General features: G+C 37.4%; 1 protein-coding gene across 3 annotated transcripts in view; it reads right to left on the bottom strand.

Annotated features, from left to right (window-relative positions):
• The window catches only part of LOC114653632 (E3 ubiquitin-protein ligase HECW1-like), a 461,230-nt gene that overhangs the window by 246,756 nt on the left and 195,663 nt on the right, over positions 1 to 18,811 (bottom strand). For all 3 annotated transcript variants that reach the window (XM_051929083.1, XM_051929082.1, XM_028804051.2), the window contains one exon: positions 9,063 to 9,157. In XM_051929083.1, coding sequence (XP_051785043.1) covers positions 9,063 to 9,157 — 95 coding nt within the window. The remainder of the gene's footprint in view (positions 1 to 9,062; positions 9,158 to 18,811) is intronic.

Genomic DNA, 18,811 nt, shown 5'->3' with positions numbered 1-18,811 from the left:
AGACTGGCATCATCCCAACTGACTGGAAAACGGGACTTGTCGTCCCTATCTGTAAAGGGAAGGGTGATCACCTGGATTGCAGCAGCTACAGGGGGATAACAATGCTCTCAATGCCGGATAAGGTCCTTGCTAGGGTCATCCTCAATAGGATCTGTGATCACTTGCTCACCTACTAGCGAACGGAACAGTCTGGTTTTATGCCTAAGAAGTCTACCATCGACCGCATCCTGGCACTGAGGGTTCTCATGGATATTGGTTCTCAATATCGGCAGAGTTTCTTTGCAGCCTTTGTCAATTTTCGCAAAGCGTTCGACTCAGTTGATCGGGCTGCCCTGTGGGACATCCTGAGGATTCGCAGAATCCCCTCGAAGTTGCTGGATATCATAGCCGGCCTGTAGTACACTGGTACTGTGAGTGCTGTGCAGAGTGGAGGCAGGACCTCTGCGTTTTTCCCAGTTGATTCTGGGGTTCGTCAGGGGTGTATTCTCGCTCCTACTCTGTTCAATGCTTGTATGGACTGGGTGTTGGGAAAGGTCATGGGGTCCAGCGGCTGTGGGACATCTGTTGGTGAAGAAAGGTTCACGGATCTTGACTTTGCTGACGATGCTGTGATCTTCGCAGAGACAATGGAGGCTCTGAGTGTCTGGGCTTGCGAGTGTCCTGGATAAAAACCAAGATCCAGGCCTTTAATGACCTCTTGGGCACAGCCATCAGCAGTGTGTCTGTTTGCAGAGAGAGTGTTGACCTTGTTTAGAGGTTTACTTACCTTGGCAGTAACATTCATGTCTCTGGTGACTCTTCCTATGAAGTCAGTAGATGGATTGGGAGAGCATGGGGGGTCATGAGGTTGCTGGAAAGGGGGGTGTGGTGCTCCCGATATCTATGCAAAAGGACGAAGGTGCAAGTCTTTAGAGTCCTGGTGCTTCCTGTCTTGCTATATGGTTGCAAGAAATGGACGCCATCCAGTGACCTGAGACGAAGACTGGACTCCTTTGGTACTGTGTCTCTTCCGGAAAATCCTTGGGTACCATTGGCTTGACTTTATGTCGAATGAGCGGTTGCTCATGGAGTCCCGAATGAGGCACATTACCTGCATTGTGAGGGAGCGTCAGTTACTGCACTACAGCCATGTGGCGCATTTCCCCGAGAGTGATTCGGCTCGTAAGATCCTCATTGTTGGGAACCCGAGTGGCTGGACCAGACCAAGGGGTTGCCCACGTAACACCAGGCTGCGGCAGATAGAGGGTCATTTCCGGAGGGTGGGACTAGACCGCGTGTCTGCCTGGGGGGTTGCAAACCGGGATCCTGAGTTGTCTTGTCGTGCACTGTGTGCGGCAACGCAGTGTACTAATGCATGCTCCCCAACTTGACTTGAACTTGACTTGAATTCTGGTGTCATCAGAAAATATAACGATGGAGCTGGAACTGTGTATGCCAACTCTATCACAGGTGAGCAAGAAGTCAGTGGGGCTCAGCTAATTACTCTAGGGGGTCGTCTATATAGAGGATAAGCATGGAAGAAAAGATTCTATTATATTACAGTGCTATGGTCTGTAAAAATATAGCCGCAGATGGTGGCATAATGTCTCAAGTCTAGGAGTCTAATTTATCAGCTTTAATAGTATAACAATGTTAAATTCTGAGCTGTAACCTATAAACAGCACATCGGCAGAGCAGTTTTTATTATCCAGGTGTTCCAGGATGGTATGATTTACAACAGGCATTATACCATCTTTGGATTCCATTTTTTCTTTTCTGTGACACTGGGATAATTCTTTTTCTGAAGCAGGTGAGGATCATAGATCTCTCATGTTTGTGAAAATGTCAGGTAATTGGTTCTTACATGTTTATAAAACACATCACGAAATTCCATCTGGATCAGATGCTTTATTGATGCTGATTGTTTAAAACCTCTTTACAACATGCACAGAAATGGAGAAGTAATATTCATATTGTGCTGCAGGATTATGTATGGAAGCCAGTTTGTTGTTATGATCAAAGTAGGCATATAAAGTATGTACTTCATCTGGGAGAGAAAAAGTAGAAGCAACTGCATTAGGGTTAGTTTATAATGTATATGTGTCTGTAAGCCCTAACACGGTTTATGTAGATCTAAACTGCAGACATACTCAGTTTCTAGTCTACCTCTGTATTGACATTTAGCAGCTTTATTTGTTTTGCTCAAGCTGGTATCCATATGTCCTATATGTTTCCATATTACCAACCTGAAAAACATTGCTGAGAGCTTTTGATAAATTTTGCATGATAATGGTGATCTATAGTTACTTATTAGGAAATATTTGGGTTGGTTTCAGAGCCACTCAGAGAACATACATTTTTTGATTTTTTCATGAATTAGTTTACAATGCATGCTCACCCAGATTTGATTCAATACACAGAATGAAAACAATCTTGCATGTTAATATCCGTATTTTTCATACCAACTCTTTCCACTTCAGTCTCTACTATTAAGACTGAAGGAAGAGTGCTGAGATGTAACCTTATTGTCACAGGTAAGAGCAATGTAGCAATCTGTAAGCATCTTTCATCAGGTTGCAACAAGCAGTCTTGATTTCGGACTGCTACCTCTCAAACTTTTGAGCAGATACCTTTGTAGGGTAACCTTCCCCTATACTATCACAATTCAGAAATGTTCTTTAGTTTTGGGAACAGTTTATAGCGATCTTAAAGCATATATTTTATTCTCAATTATAGACTAATAATAGTCAATCATTTTCAAACCACACAATCCAAATCAAGATAATGGAGGGGCAAATCTAACCTTGCAGCACAGGAAGCTAGGTAGTGAACTGCCCTGGACAAGCCACAAGTCTATGAAATGTTCCACTCTTACATGCACAAACACACACGCACACACACGCACACACACAAAGACAAACACACTCTCACCCCGACTGCAGCCAATTAAGAGTTACAACTTAGAGCTGCAAGTTTTTCAGAATGTGGGGTGAAAACCGGAGCAGCCCATGAAAAATTGAAAAATTAAATAATTTAAAATATATATCACTTTCTCAACTTTTATCAGACAATTTAGTACTGTATGGTATGTGCATTTTTGGGATCTGTGGCGAATGCATCAAAACAATAATATATGATAAAGGATTTTTGTTTTTTGTTGTCTCATTTTGAAGCCGATGCTTTGAAATGTAATTTACTGAAGCATTTCCAATCTGCTAGCAGAAAATAAAAAGAACATTGCATATTTATGCTTTAAACATGCACGTGAATTGCCTGTTCCAGTCACCTACACTGTGTCTTGAGATGTTTTCTTGGTAAAGCTCACACTACATGGGTTATCATCTGCCCCTTATTATCATCTAAAACAGTCTTTCACTATATAAATGCAAAGGTGCAAAAAAGTCCAATAAAACAAGTTTGTTTTGCAACTGACATGGATAGATGGATGCATCTTTTATGAAGCACTGTAAATATGTTGCAAATGCAATTGTTGCAAAAACAATTTAATTCCACTTTTAAAATCAATTCAATTTAATTTGACTTATCCCATAAAGGAAAATGCACTTCACTTACTGTATTTAACACATTTCCTTGGAAAAGACAGAGTGAATAAACATAGCTGAAATGTTAAGGAATGTTTAGTTTTCAGTTCAACTTATTTTTTATATAGTGTGCTCCATTAAACGCTGAGAGGAACACCCAGACAAATATTCACCTATAATCAAATAACAGAACATTTTTAAGCCTTACAACATTAACATATATGAACACTTACATTAAATTAAAAACTCCCACAGTGAAACAACACAATTTCGATTTGATTAATGTAAAGAAATTATGACTAATTGATATAGCTGGTTGAAACACAGGAAAAACATGAAAACAAATTCTTGTTAGTAGAATTCTTATAGAAAATAAACCTCTGATATCAGCATGTTCACTCCATCACACAAGTGTACTCATATTCGTTACAATAATTATTCATCTATTGATCAATTTATTGTGTTTAGTCTAAAAGAGGGCTTTGTGGGAACTCGATGTTGTCGTAGAAGCATCAGGTACAAGGCAGGAACCAACTCTGGGCAGAATGCCATTTCATTGCACACACCAACACTCACACTGGAAAAATTTGGAAATGCCAAGCAACCTAAGACACATAATTGTAAGGAATAGAAGGAAACTGGAAAACAAGCAAAAAACACACAGTGTCCACAATAAATAAAAATTATGTTCCTTTGATATTCTACCTAAATACCTTTGTTGACAACAGCTATTGACAGTTATTGAGGTATAGAAGAAGGAAGTAAAATTCGTAGACTTATCATTTTTCCTGTTTCTCTAGAATTTGTTTAATTAACCATTGCACCTAAAAACTATTCCTTATACTTTAAGCCATCTTAACATGCAGTCAGTTCCCTTATTTAGCTTGATATAAATATTTTAGACTCATAAAAAATGAAAAAAATCGCTATTCATATTCTAAAAAAAGAATTCAGCTGTCCAATAAAATTTTGTCAGCAGCAGACCTGAAATCTAGAGTGGAGCTTCTCTCTGTTAAGCAGTGAACTTGCTGTTAGCATACACATGGGGCGATTCTCACTATAGGGCTTTAATTTGCTACGCTTCAGCGGCAGCAACATCAAGCCAGTTCACTGAGTGATTTTCTTTTATTTACTATAGCTCATTTAGGCTTTTTCTTATTTTTGGTTAACAATAGTAAATCTATCAAACTGTCATTCACACTGCATTAATTAACAAATTACGCCAAGTGTTTACTTTTCTCAGATACTGTGTCTGAAACTGTACTTCATTGAATGGAGATGTTCTCAGAAAATATTTTTTATTGCACCAAGGGACCCAATAAGAAACTGACGGCAATCAACTCATACACCAAGTAGTATCACCCAAGTGTCCAAGATGATGATATACAGACATCTGTAGGTTCCTGAAATAAAATGTGTATTGAATTTTGCTGAATGGTGTATAACTACTATTATGTACAGTATATCATGAAATGTTAAGTCTTCTAATGAAACTGAAATGCTTTATGATGGGCTTGACAGTGTGACACACATGCGACTAGGAAGACGCTGTATGGACCAAGTAAAGGTAATTCCACGCCAGGCCAGGGGGGTGGCAGGGTGCACTAAACTTTCTCCTGTTATCTCTGCAGACCAGCCGCGGGAAAACCTGTCTGATTTAGAACAGAAGACATCACTTCCGGTTTCGGCACCCAGAAGAATATCGCTTTCACTTCCGGCATCTACTTTGAATAATGAAGAACATCACTTCCGGTTTCCTTACATCACTTCCTGTCCTATCCCTTAAAACCACCATTTTGACAAACCATCATCAGTTTTATTTTGGACTCGGTATAGAGAACATCTCTATATTTAAAAGACTCTTTTGCAGCTAGGAATAATATACGTGTGGCTACCCCAAACCTTTTTAAGTGTGTTGAGTCAATTCATTTTACAACAGTTCACACGACCTGTAATTTGGAGAAATGTCACAGATGCCACAGCTGGCTAAGACTGCGGACTAACAATCACCTCAGGATAATGTATAAATTAGTGAAATTAATAAATGAACAAAGCCCTCAATACGTGTACACTGTGGAATGTGCAATATGAAATAAAGATCAATTACAACATATTAGCACTTCTTTATTTGTGGATGAATGGAAATAAGCAACCTTTTCTTACGAAAAATTATTTTTGGGAACTAATTAAGAACATTTTTAGCTCTTGAGCATACAATTATGAAAAAAATTGTTCTATTTCAAAGATCATGCTAAAAGACAATTTCCCCTCGGGATTAATACAGTGTCCCAAATACCAAATACCAAAATACAGTCTAGTTTGAATGTTCCACACGTGTGAGCATGGGAGACAGCTCAACAGCTTTGGTTAGGGTAATTACCCAGCAGACCAGGGTAGACTGGCTACTCTATCTCACTCCGTCTGCCAGGACCCTCCCCTTCCTGCCACTTGAACTCACAACCCAGAAATCTGCCATTTTGTTTCAGTTCCTATTCAGAACCCCAGTCTGAAAAGAGTACTCCACGTTTACTGTGTTTTCTTTGTTTTTCTCATCTAATTATATGGGGTTACCAAGGTGGTGTCCCAACTCTTTTATTTTTGCTTGTGTCCTCTTTTACAATTGTTACTTAATTTCTTTCTGAAGCTACACTGACAATGTAACTCTTTAAACCTGACTGTATTTCTTTGTTTTTTTTTTTTTTTTGCTAAGTTACAATGTTAATTACAATGACAGAGTAATTTAGTGGAATTATATAACGATATGGGACAAATATTGAGCCACTGTTTTGTTTTTGTCTGTGCCCTCCATGGTGTAATAGGCATCTAGCAGACTAAACCCATCACCACTCTATTGCTCTAGCTTAACTCTAAACTGATTTTTTTTTAAATGGAACAAATAATTAAAATAATATATTTCTATTTACAGCTTCATTTAACATGCTATGAAGCTTTTGTGACCAATAAAAACACATCTCATACAGTAAATGAAAAGTGGGCACCATTGTGGGATGAAAACACACACAAAAAACTGAAACAAAATACCAATTGGGCAAAGTAATATTCACTTGCAAGAGAATAATTTAAATCGGAACCTGAAATTCGTAAAAAAAACATTTTATACTTTCATGAGACATACTCTTTCCCTTATTTTTAGGTAAGGTTCACCCAGGGAGTGCAGTATGTACAACCACCTCACTCTTACATAGCAATGTGCCCATAACATCATAAATTGACACATACTCTGTCTGCCCCATAAAGACAGAAAGGCTCCCACAGCAACCAGAACACATGCAACAAAGCAGAGGTGGAAATAAAATTAATTTAAAAACACCAGACAAAGTAAAGAATTCAGAATACTACAATATACTCCCAAATAGTTACAAATCATGATAGATGTTTTTACTGATGCTTGGAATTTGTTTCTAAAATATATAAAAAATATTTAAACTGCCTGAAAATGTAAGTTCCTCTCACCAGCTGAATTTGCAGTAAAGTATGGAATGAAATGTGGGGTAGTGGTTAACACTGTTCTGTTACAAGTCCAGAGTATTGTGTTTAAATAGCAAAGTCTATGTGAAATTTACAGTTTGCTGCTATTCAGGTACTACAAATTAGAATGCACATCCAAAAACATGCTTATTAGGTTTGTCACACATGTGCACATGGAAGGCAGCTAATGTGCCTGAATAAGGGTTATTTCACGACAGAACAGGGGGTGGAGGAGTGTACTGACCCTTTCTCTCTTTCCACTGCAGACCGATTACGGGAAAATTCTGCCTGGGTCCAATGTCCTCACTTCTGGTTCCGGCCCTGATGAACTCACTTCCTCTGCTCTCCCTTAGAACCACCATCTTTGCCTCCTTAAGTTAGTTCTGTTTTGGACTCGTATCTGTACACAATATACTCTCAATTTAACTCTTTTGCAGCCATAAGAAATTATACGGGAGGCTGTCCCAAACCTTTTTTCGACTGTATTGTCTCATCTTTGGCAGGTTATATAGTGACTATGCTTTGTGCTTTGAGTGTGCCCTTTCACGGACTGCCATCCTGCAGTGCTGAATACTAATGATACTAGAATAGTCCCTGGTCCTCAGCTCTCTGAAACAGATTATGTGGTTTCTATGGCAATTTTCTTTAAATACAAACTAATTGCTTGTATTTGTATATAAACTTAAAAAGAGGATCAAAATCTTCAATTTACATGCATCACTTGTTTCCAAATTAATTCCTTATCTAAATATGTCATATATTTTGTCAAGGTGAATTATTTATAAGGATTTGACTGGGAAAGGGGAGGAAATTAAATCAATATACTTGGAAAAAGACATACAGTACATCAAAAAAGATGTATTTTGACAATTTAAAGAGTACTATAAGTAAATGCATCCAATGTGCAAGAGATAGAGCAGCATTACACAAGATGTTGATGGTTGATAATTAAAGCATATAAAATTGAGCTGGAAAACTATCTTGGCACAAATATTTAAAGTGCTTTACTGAGCAGATGCTGGCAGAAACAGTTTATAAAATAAAAAAATCTTAATTTTGGGCAAAGCAAAATAAAGATTATAACGACAGGAACACATGTACTGTAACAGATAAAAAATGTGAATGAAATTCTAAAGCAAAGGTTTTTGAAGTTGCGACTATCATTCTACAGCTACATTCAGGCATGGATGTTAACACTACATTTCTATGAAAGTGTGAATCTAAAATCAACCTAAGGCTGCTCAGGAAAAGCCTACTACAGTAATAATTAATCTGATCTCAAAGTAGTTTTGCTCCACATTTTATCTATATACTGCAATATTGTCTGGTTATTGCATGTCGTTTTGGAGATTTATTTGCACTTACATTTCATAAGAGAAATGTATTTTGAGAGGTCTGCAAATGCAACAATGACAATAGGTTTTTATTAGTATCAGAGTCTGATTCATACATGTTTACCAATTTCAGGATTTTTGGAGCTCTTCATAGGCTTATTAATGCTTGAGAAAATAACTCTTAAAATATATATAAAAATGTTTTAAGCACCGCTAGTAAGATTGCACTTGAGATTATAAATAACTGCAGTGGAAATAAAAAAAAATCTTAATAAGACCAGGCAAACACTAAATAGTGTTCATGGAATTAAATTTGACATCTTTGAAATGTTCAATATTAGATCCTAGGAGGGAGCAAAAAATGTTTTCTAGATGCACAAACCCAAAGTAACCCTGACAACATCTCAAATGCATTGCATTATTATTTCCATTTCCCATGTTTCTTTAGCCATTAAAAGATGAAGTGCTTTAACACTACACGTGGAATAAATAAATTTCTAATATATCAGAAAATTTCTCAGGATGTCTGAAAGTCATATAAGAACAGAAAATCAATTAACAGTCATATAATGGTAAAAGTTAATATTTTGATAATTTCCGCAGAGTTTATTAATTTAACAAAACCTATTGGTTATTATTTGTATTAAGATTATTATTTTCTTTACAATTAGCAACATAGAAAAGAAAAAAAAATTAATAACAATTCCAAATAACTTACAGGAGCTGAAGGATTTTTCACTGTGACACTGGGGGTCGTAGCTCGCAAGGCTCCACTTACTCCATGATAATACTTAAAGCAGATTTTTGTTTCAGCTGTAAAAAGAAAGATGAAAGGAGAAACAGAGTCAATGACAAAACAGAAATAACAATTTCAAATTTGTACATGGCAAGGCACAATATATTGATTAATTGTACCTTTACTTTTTGATGCATATAACACATTAAGAAAAAACTATGGACACTTACAAAGTAAAAAAAAATCTTTAAATAATTCTAACAATACATGTATTTTAGTCAAAATGTATTATTTTATGTGTAGTTATGTGGAGTTGCATGGTAAGATAGAGGTTACCACAGGAGAATTGTTGGCAATACCTGTGCTGGCATATGTTTTCTCGAAGGTTCTGCAATTTTAGGTGAATTGGTAACTCAAAGACCAGTCCTATAAAACTAAGTGTGGATATATGAAACTCTGATATTCATTGGCATTAAATACAGTTCTAGTTCCTGTCTTGCACCTAATTATGAATTTGGAAGAAGTGAGTTCAAGAAATGGATGGATGGAAGTATTTCTGTTGCATTACCACTCTTTGAAATGATCACATAATTAAAGTCTGAGCTATAATGCACTCATTTCTTCTGTTGCACTGTAAAGCTATACTGAAAGAACTAAGATCTAATAAGTCCATACAAGACTCAAAATGTTTGTTAAAATATTAGGTGCTACAATTTAGTTTTAACAAAACTATTAATACTTAGAGCAAACATGATGTGAATGTTGAGGGAACCATAACATTCCTGCTCAATGGCTGTTTGTTTCCCATCTTGGCATGGACAAGTTTTGTCTGGATTTGATGGGATTTCCAATATGGACTCTTGTTTTATCTCATAATCCAATTATAACCTTGTCAGATTGATCAGTGGCATGACTGGCCACAAGTGTGTGTTAGTGCGAGTGCTCTGCAATGATTCATCATACTTTCCAAGATATTAAGTATTATTCTGTTTTAAAACACAGATAGAGGGATTTACCTGAGTAGTAAAGTAATTTAGACATTATGTGGCATTTAAACAATTTGCTCTTATCAGATCACTGTGTTATAAAAACTTACAGTACCTCATATCCTTACTCTTCCAAAACTAGCATATATTGCAGATAAAAATTAGATTCATAAAAGTGTAGATTCATAATCTTTTGGAGTTCTTGCTATTTTCAAATCATGCTAGTTAGTATAAGATCAGCAAAAACCTGTGATGCTCATTCCAGTCCTACCAACTTTCAGTGCTAGTGCTTATTGTGACGCTCAAAGTATTTTGTTAAAAAAAAAAGTGGATTTCATTTTATTATCTTTAGAATGTTGAGCTTGACTATGGTGTGCTGCTGTTCAGCTCATAAAGAAAAATTACATGAATAGCCCCTCAGACACACTTGTAACAGCAGCTGGTAGGTGAAAGGACCTTTGACTGGATTGGCCAGCTGATTGTGAAAAGACTACTGCGGAAGTCAACAGTGAAAGGAACGAATTTGTAATGAAAAAAGATAAGGATCAGCTCTGGCAAGTGCCGTGAGAGACAGTGCACTACTTCAGACATTATGATAAAGTCAAATTTGGATATTTACTCCATGTTGGCTAGTGTGGGGAAAGAAGTAAATTTCAATTAAAAAAAAAAGTAATTAACTGGCAAGGATCATGTAAACTCTTTCACTTTCTTTGCTTTATGATTCAAGCAGGTGATGACTTACCATTCATCAAACTTAAACACGCTCACATGAAAAACCATTTATTTGTAAAACAAGGAATACAGAAGATGGATACATGTATGTTCTGTATATGTAGATGGATGGCAATAATAAACAGCACAAAATATTATAATTTCCTCTCTTTCCCTATTTCTTTCCCCAATAAACAGTACAGAAGCTTATGAATTATAATTTCCCTAGCTAGATAGACAGACAGACAGATATAACTTCATTTACCCCGAGAGCAAATTTGGATTTTTGCTGAAGCTCATATATACACATGGAGGCACGTGTAAAACAAAACAAACATTTATTTTTCTTCACCTGTGGGGCACGTCTTCCCCGTAAATCCCACAGGCACAACACAGTCCCCAGTGTACAAACACACAAAGTAAACACACCACACTCCTCTCTTCTGGCAACACTACTCCTCCTCCTCCTCCCAGGCAACCTTGTCCTCCTCCACCCAACTCTGCCCTTGAATGGAGTGAGGCGGCCCCTTTTATCTGGCCCCGGATGTGCTCCAGGTGCCTGATCATGGACTTCCGGCAGCACTCTCCAGTGTGGCGGAAATGCTGTCCTTGCACCTGGAAGCACTCCGGGCATAAACCATCAACCTGGTCCATCAGCACTTCCTGGTGTCCCGGGAAGTGCTGTCCCCCAGGGATCAAGGACCGTCCGGGTGCCAAGGGAAAAGAAGTGCCGCTCTCCCGGTTCCTCCTTTCTCCAGGCGTCCCGGCAGGGCAGGGTTCCTGGCCATCTATCACAATATATATACATGACTTGGTGTTATATTTAAAATCTGAGGAGTACAGAGTGAAGCAAAAGGAGACAGGACTGTTCCTTGTGCTGCTCCAGTGTTGCTCACATCCATATCAGAAACATAGTCCTTGAGTCTCACAAACGATGGTCTGCCCAACATATATCCAAGACACCATAGCCTCATCCACCTGTCTATCTGAATGCTTAAATTTAATAAAGTTTAAATGTAATTCTTGTTCAAATATTATTAATTAGAAATCAGTTTTTAAATATTTTTTCAAGAGGTGTGGTATTAGTTGGTTAAATGAATAAACCCACATGTGGTTAACAAGTGTGTCTGTGCTCATTTACTTTGAGTGTAGCTGCCGTCTTCCCTCCTGTGTGTGTGTGTGTTTGTGTCTATAAAGTCGCAAAGTTTAAAGCTGCTGCATGGCTGTGAGCCAGTAGTTGCAAGTCTAATAGAAAGAGACTATCCTCTCTTGAGATTAGCCTTTTTATTAGTGAAATACAGGTTATTAATTTCACTTAATTAACATCATCAATCAGAAATGCATGCGCTAATATGGCTTTAACCTACATATAGGGCTACAAACTATATTAACCATGGAACCAACAGTACAATGCAGTAATGATGCTGTCTCAATAGATGACATTAATGCTTTATCGTAAAGTCTTCTGAGCCCACACAGAAATTCCCCTGGCACACTTGGAAAGAAAACATGCGATGCACCATCTTTTGGAATGTATTCTGTAATGTATGTAATAATAAACTGCATTACATTTTTTATTCCAACAGATGGCGCATCAAAATTTTACCACTGCTGTTGAGTCAGTCATATACCAAATTTTGTATAACTAAGGCAACATAGAAACAACAGTCATTATATCTCAATATTAAAAACTTTACAATTTTTTACTTATCATTTTGTTCTATTTAGAGTACTGGTCTCACTGGTGTCCATTAAAAATTTTGGTGATCTGATGCAATTATGCAGCAAAATGAGAGAGCAGGGATAAATTGTGTAAATAAATAACTAATTCTAACACTAACTGCTAATTCAAGATCTCTGCGTGCGTAGTAAAAAGATCAGCTACCTCCCTCTCTGTGACAGTCTCACCCATAATCTGACTTGTTCTGGGAAACATGGTATAGCTCCTCGGTTATTGTGTGCTTTGGAAAAGGCAATCAAAGGAACAGAAGGATGAGGCAAAAGAATAATCAAAGACAAGAAAGAAGTCAAAACTAAGACTTCAGAGAAAAACAGGCAAGAGGATTTAAACGTAAAAGACAGAAAACAAGGTTGAAAACTGGGACCAAACTAATACATTTCAACAGAGGGATGCCACCACAGGCTGCACACACACCATTTACACAGGAAAAGATTATTTTATCACATCTGTATTGCAACGTGCTAGTAATAGGAGTGCACTTCCTAGTAAACGACTTTAAGAACATGGCAGTGCCTGCAAAGTCAACAGAATTTAACATTAAAATAAAACAATATTCTAACAAAAGGAAAATACAAAAGTAAAATGAAAGTGATTCCTGCCATGATTCAAAACTTCAAGAGAAAAATACTAGATCTTAAGCAAAACAATGTATTACTCTCAAGAGAAAAAACTAACAACTGAGCACCACAACAACATGTACTTATTTAGCACATTTTCATACAACGAATGAAGTTGAAAGTGCTTTACAAGATGTAAAAGAGAAAGGTACAAGGAAAGAAAAAACTAATAAGAGTAGGTAAAAATGTTAATGAATAAGTAGCAAAGAAAAAAAATCCATACAATCTTATAAAACATAGATACATAATTAGTTGATGGGCAGCATCCTCATATGCAAAATCATAATGTAAGACTCTAAAGATGAGTCCAGTGATAAGGTCAGATGGCTGGGAGGACAGAACAAAACAAAAGACAAAAAAACTCCACTAAATCTGCAGGGTAGGACTATATATGTGAAAAAAGAATGGAAATAGAAAACCTCACAGAAAAGTATTTTGCACTAGAAAAGCAGCTCTAGAATCTTCTATTCATGATAATTCACTATTTAGTATCTTAACTCTTTTCATGATACTAAAATTGAAGCAATAGCAGTGACTGAGGTGGAAACAAAAACATTTACAAAGACCTGGACAATCTTTAGAACTGGGTGAACACTTAGAATATGAAGTTTAATATAAGAAAGTGCAAAATGCTACATGTAGGCAAATGGAATATGAATTATTAGAATTATTATTAATAAAAACAAGATGAGAGAGTTTGTCTTACTAGATGCAATCTCTGAAAAAGAACTTAGGGGTTTATGTTGATGCACAATTCATTAAATATGCGCATTGTGTGGAAGCAATTAAAAAGGCTAATACAGTACAATGTTAGGTCATACAACAAAAAGTTTGATGGATTCTGTGGTCTCCACTCAATTCTTAGACCTCTTATGCTCTTATCCATGAGTAAGTCAGGTGATTCCAGAAGGGCTATTGTGACTGATACATTCATGGTAGTTCATTGGCTGCTCACTAATATGCTTTAGTCTTGCTGATTTTCCCTCAGTTATGCCACATATGATGATTATCAATACATACAATACATGATCAAATCATTGCTTTAACTGATAAGTTACTTAGGAAGAGCCTAAAAAAGCGTCCAAAACCAATGTAATGAATGCAAACCTTACAGTACAAGTGATTCCCAAAGCAGTAAAACCCAAATGAAAACAGAATTAGACAAAAGGCCTTTCTATTTGAATAAAAACATTAGATAAAGACACTTCTTTATATGCTCGCCTTTACCACATGGGGGTGTGAGGGGGTGCTATTCATTTTGCTACTTTGAAAACTTAAATTTTGTATAGTTATAATTCTTATAATGTTTTTCTTAGTAACATAACACTGTTTTAGTTCCAACTTTAATAAAATGAATTATGCCGTAGATTAAAAAAGTATACATTCCCTTCTGTAAGAACTATACAATATATGTAATGGAAATCAGTACTTCAGATTTCTTACAAAAAATGCAAATATATAATACACAAAATCCAAAAAAAATCAATTCATCTATTTATTCACTTTTTAACATAGCATGAATCTGTAGTACCCAAAGTAGCAACACAGGTAACATGCATGTGTGAAATATTTAAAATGAACAAACAGACAACAATAATAAGAAGATGAATATTCATTTTTTTATCAGATGTCTGTATGCTGTGAATAATGACAATGCTATGCTGTTAGGTTAATTGGCAATCTGAAACAGAAGACAGTGTGAGTGAAAGTACATGAGTGTCCCCTGCATTGGATTAGCATCCCACTCAAACGACTCTCACAAATGGATGCATTGCATCATTCACACTGTAATTTATCCAGCTGGCAAACCGAAATAGATCTCTGGCAGTGCAGATCTAAAATAAAGCACTTTATTAAAACTCATGTTATTCCTAAGAATCATTAATCATTGTACACTTACTGACTTTTGTAATAATTTAATGCTAAATTTCTTAATTTTCCTATAGAATACTCTGTACTTTCGTACCTAATAAACATATCAGTATCACATAATTGAGACACTTGATGTCTAAGCCAACAGTGTTAAACTCCAAGGGGAGCCGCAGCTTTTCATATACACAAAGAGAATGTTTGCATAAACATTCAACGCAATATTATAATAAAGGCTGATTAAAAATTACTGGATAAAAAAGTGTATTATGCTTTCTTTGAATCAAAGTGTAAAGGATCTTTCATGTTGCTGTACCATTCTCAACTGTTCTATAAATATTAAGATCGTGTCTTTTTTAAGGATTTGTATATTTTTGTTTCTAGTAGCACATCATCTTCAAGGCACTGCAGATGTGCTACTTTCAGTGCCACTGCAATCACCATTTCTTATTAATAAAAAGCATTAAAAGCTACAGGATTGAGTTTACTTTAGAGAATACATTATTAATAGAATGAATTGGGGTTGTTAATTCTCATAGGAAAATGACAATGGAAGATAAATGTTAATAATAGAGTGCCAGCCCTTTTATCAACTTCCAGTCCCTACTACGAATGTTGCAGACCATATTCAGTAAATTTTACTAACCTATTGTTTGCCTTTTACCATATTTAACATGTTTTACACAACATTGTAACAATTTGTTACTGTGCCCATCTTGGGAAATTAATGTCATTTTGTGCTGCATGATATGAACCTTGTGTAAAAAGTATAGAGACTTTAATGACCTCTTGGGCACAGCCATCAGCAATGTGTCTGTTTGCGGAGAGAGTGTCAACCTTGTCGAGAGGTTTATTTACCTTGGCAGTGACAATCATATCTCTGGTGACTCTTCCTATGAAGTCAGTAGATGGATTGGGAGAGCATGGGGGGGTCATGAGGTCGCTGGAAAGGGGGGTGTGGCACTCCCGATATCTATGCAAAAGGATGAAGATCCAAGTCTCTGGAGTCCTGGTGCTTCCTGTCTTGCTATATGGTTGCGAGACATGGATGCTATCCACTGACCTGAGACAAAGACTGGACTCCTTTGGTACTGTGTCCCTCCGGAAAATCCTTGGGTACCGTTGGTTTGACTTTGTGTCGAATGAGTGGTTGCTCATGGAGTCCCGAATGAGGCACATTACCTGCATTGTGAGGGAGTGTCAGTTACGGCACTATGGCCATGTGGTGCGTTTCCTCATTGTTGGGGACCCGAGTGGCTGGACCAGGCCAAGGGGTCGCCCACATAACACCGGGCTGCGGCAGATAGAGGGTCATTTCTGGAGGGTGGGATAGGACCTTGTGTCTGCCTGGGGGGTTGCCAACTGGGATTCCGGTTGTTTCGTCGCGTAGTGGGCAGTGCATGCTCCCCAACTTGACTTGACTTGACTTGTAGGCTACAGTTTGCTCTATGGCCCAGACTATTGCTGTAAGACTGGTATCAGATGTTTACAGAACACTTTGATGTCACTATAGTAGCACTAGGAATTAATAGGGGATTATACAATTTGAACTTCAGTTGATTTTTTGCTTATCTTCTCATTGTGTCAAGTTTCTTGGCAGTGCCACTCCTCACTTTGTTTGTTACATTGCTGAAATTTGCTAGGGGCGTGTGCCGTACCCACGATGCAGTATGTGACATTATGGTGCCATTTTTATAGTTTTACTGATTTATGTGGTAAATAAATTAAAGACTTGCTGGGTACAGAAAGTTGCTTTCACCAGAATTTTTTTTTAACTTTTTGCCTGTTTAGTGATCACACTTTCACTCAGCTCTTCTGGTTTGGTTGCCAGTATTTTAACTGTCTGTGTATGATCCTGTGTGACCATCATCTTTCTGTAATAAAAAGTTTTCTCTATCACTCATAATTTTCTGTATTAAATATTCCTGCTAATGGAAAAAAGCAAACTGTCTCAACAACTAAATTAATGTACAGTTGACAGTTCATCTATTTTAGAAAGAAACAGGCATGAGCATCCACCAAGTAAAACAAAAATCACAAATGTATTCTTTAGGAATTGCTGTCATACTAAAACTAATAAACACCTCCCCAATGTACAAGATGGTGATACCAAAACAAGGAAATGTGTTAAAAATGTGGATACCCATTTTGGCATGTTAGAACAAGTTTTTGATTTTCAGCTTATTGTATTTGTTTCATCAGAATTTATATTTTAAAAGCATAATTTTCAAGCTATTTTTGAGAAAGATTAATTTTTTTTTGTTTAATTTTGGGTGTCATATCACAATTTTAGAAGCCACTACAAGCAGAAAATGGGTTGCTAAGGGATCTTGCCTAGTTACCAGTGACCTCCTTCCTGATTTGTGTCATGAAGACTCACTAATAAATTACAGTGCAGCACATGGCATGAGATACAGTTTTGAGCAGAACAAGTTTGGTTAGATGGTCTTCATTTTGATACTCTGAGTTTGACTTGTAGCTCTTTTTTATCAACTCGGTTTTTGTATCAGAATTATTGTTTGTAACATAGGGTGACATACAGAAGTGGAGGAAGATGCACACAGGTAGACTATATCCTATGCAGAACAGTGAATCTGAAGGACATTGAAGACTGCAAAATGGTGGCAGGGGAAAGTGTAGCTAGGCAACATAGGATGGTGGTCTGTAGAATGATGTTGGAGATCAAGAAGAAGTCGAGGAGAGTGAGGGCAGAGCTAAGGATCAAATGATGGAAGTTGAAAAAGAAAGACTGCAAGGTTAAGTTTAGGGAGGAGGTGAGACAGGCACTGGGTGGCAATGAAAAGTTACCAGACAGCTGGGCAACTGCAGCAGAAGTAGTAAGGATGCCAACAAGAAGGGTGCTTGGCGTGACATCTGGAGACAGGAAGGAGGAAAAGGAAACCTGGCAGTGGAATGAGGAAGTACAGGAGAGTGTCCAGAGAAAGAGGATGGTGAAAAAGAAGTGGGATAGTCAAAGAGATGCAGAAAGTAGACAAGAGTACAAGGAGATAAGGTAAAGAGAGAGGTGGCGTAGGCTAAAGAAAAGGCGTGTGATGAGTTGTAAGAGAGGCTGGACATTAAGGAGGGAGAAAAGGACCTGTACTGATTGGCTAGACAGAGGGACCAAGCTGGGAAAGATGTGCAACAGGTTAGGGTGATAAAGGATAAAGAAGGAAACGTACTCACAAGCGAGGGGAGTGTGTTGAGCAGATGGAAAGAGTACTTTGAGAGACTGATGAATGAAGAGAATGAGAGAGAGAGAAGGTTGGATGATGTGACGATAGTGAATCAGGAAGTGCAACAGATTAGCAAGAGGAAGTAAGGACAGCTATGAAGAAGATGAAGAATGGAAAGGCTGTTGGTCCAGATGACATACGTAAGGAAGCATGGAGATATTTAGGAGAGACGGCAGTGGAATTTTTAACCAGATTGTTTAATTGAATCTTGGAAAGTGAGAGAATGCCTGAAGAGTGGAGGAGATGTGTACTGTTACCGATTTTTAAGAATAAGGGGGATGTGCAGAGCTGTAGTAACTACAGGGGGATAAAATTGATGAGCCACAACATGAAGTTATGGGAAAGAGTAGTGGAAGCTAGGTTAAGAAGGGAGGTGATGATTAGTGAGCAGCAGTATGGTTTCATGCCACAAAAGAGCACCACAGATGCAATGTTTGCTCTGAGGGTTTTAATGGAGAAGTATACAGAAGGCTAGAAGGAGTTAGTTGCATTGCGTCATTGTGGACCTGGAAAAAGCATATGACAGGGTACCTCGAGTGAAGTTGTGGTATTGTATGAGGAAGTTGGGAGT

Source organism: Erpetoichthys calabaricus, chromosome 6 (assembly GCF_900747795.2).
Source record: "Erpetoichthys calabaricus chromosome 6, fErpCal1.3, whole genome shotgun sequence".
Lineage (NCBI taxonomy): Eukaryota > Metazoa > Chordata > Cladistia > Polypteriformes > Polypteridae > Erpetoichthys > Erpetoichthys calabaricus.
This window is presented reverse-complemented; position numbering and strand designations above follow the sequence as displayed.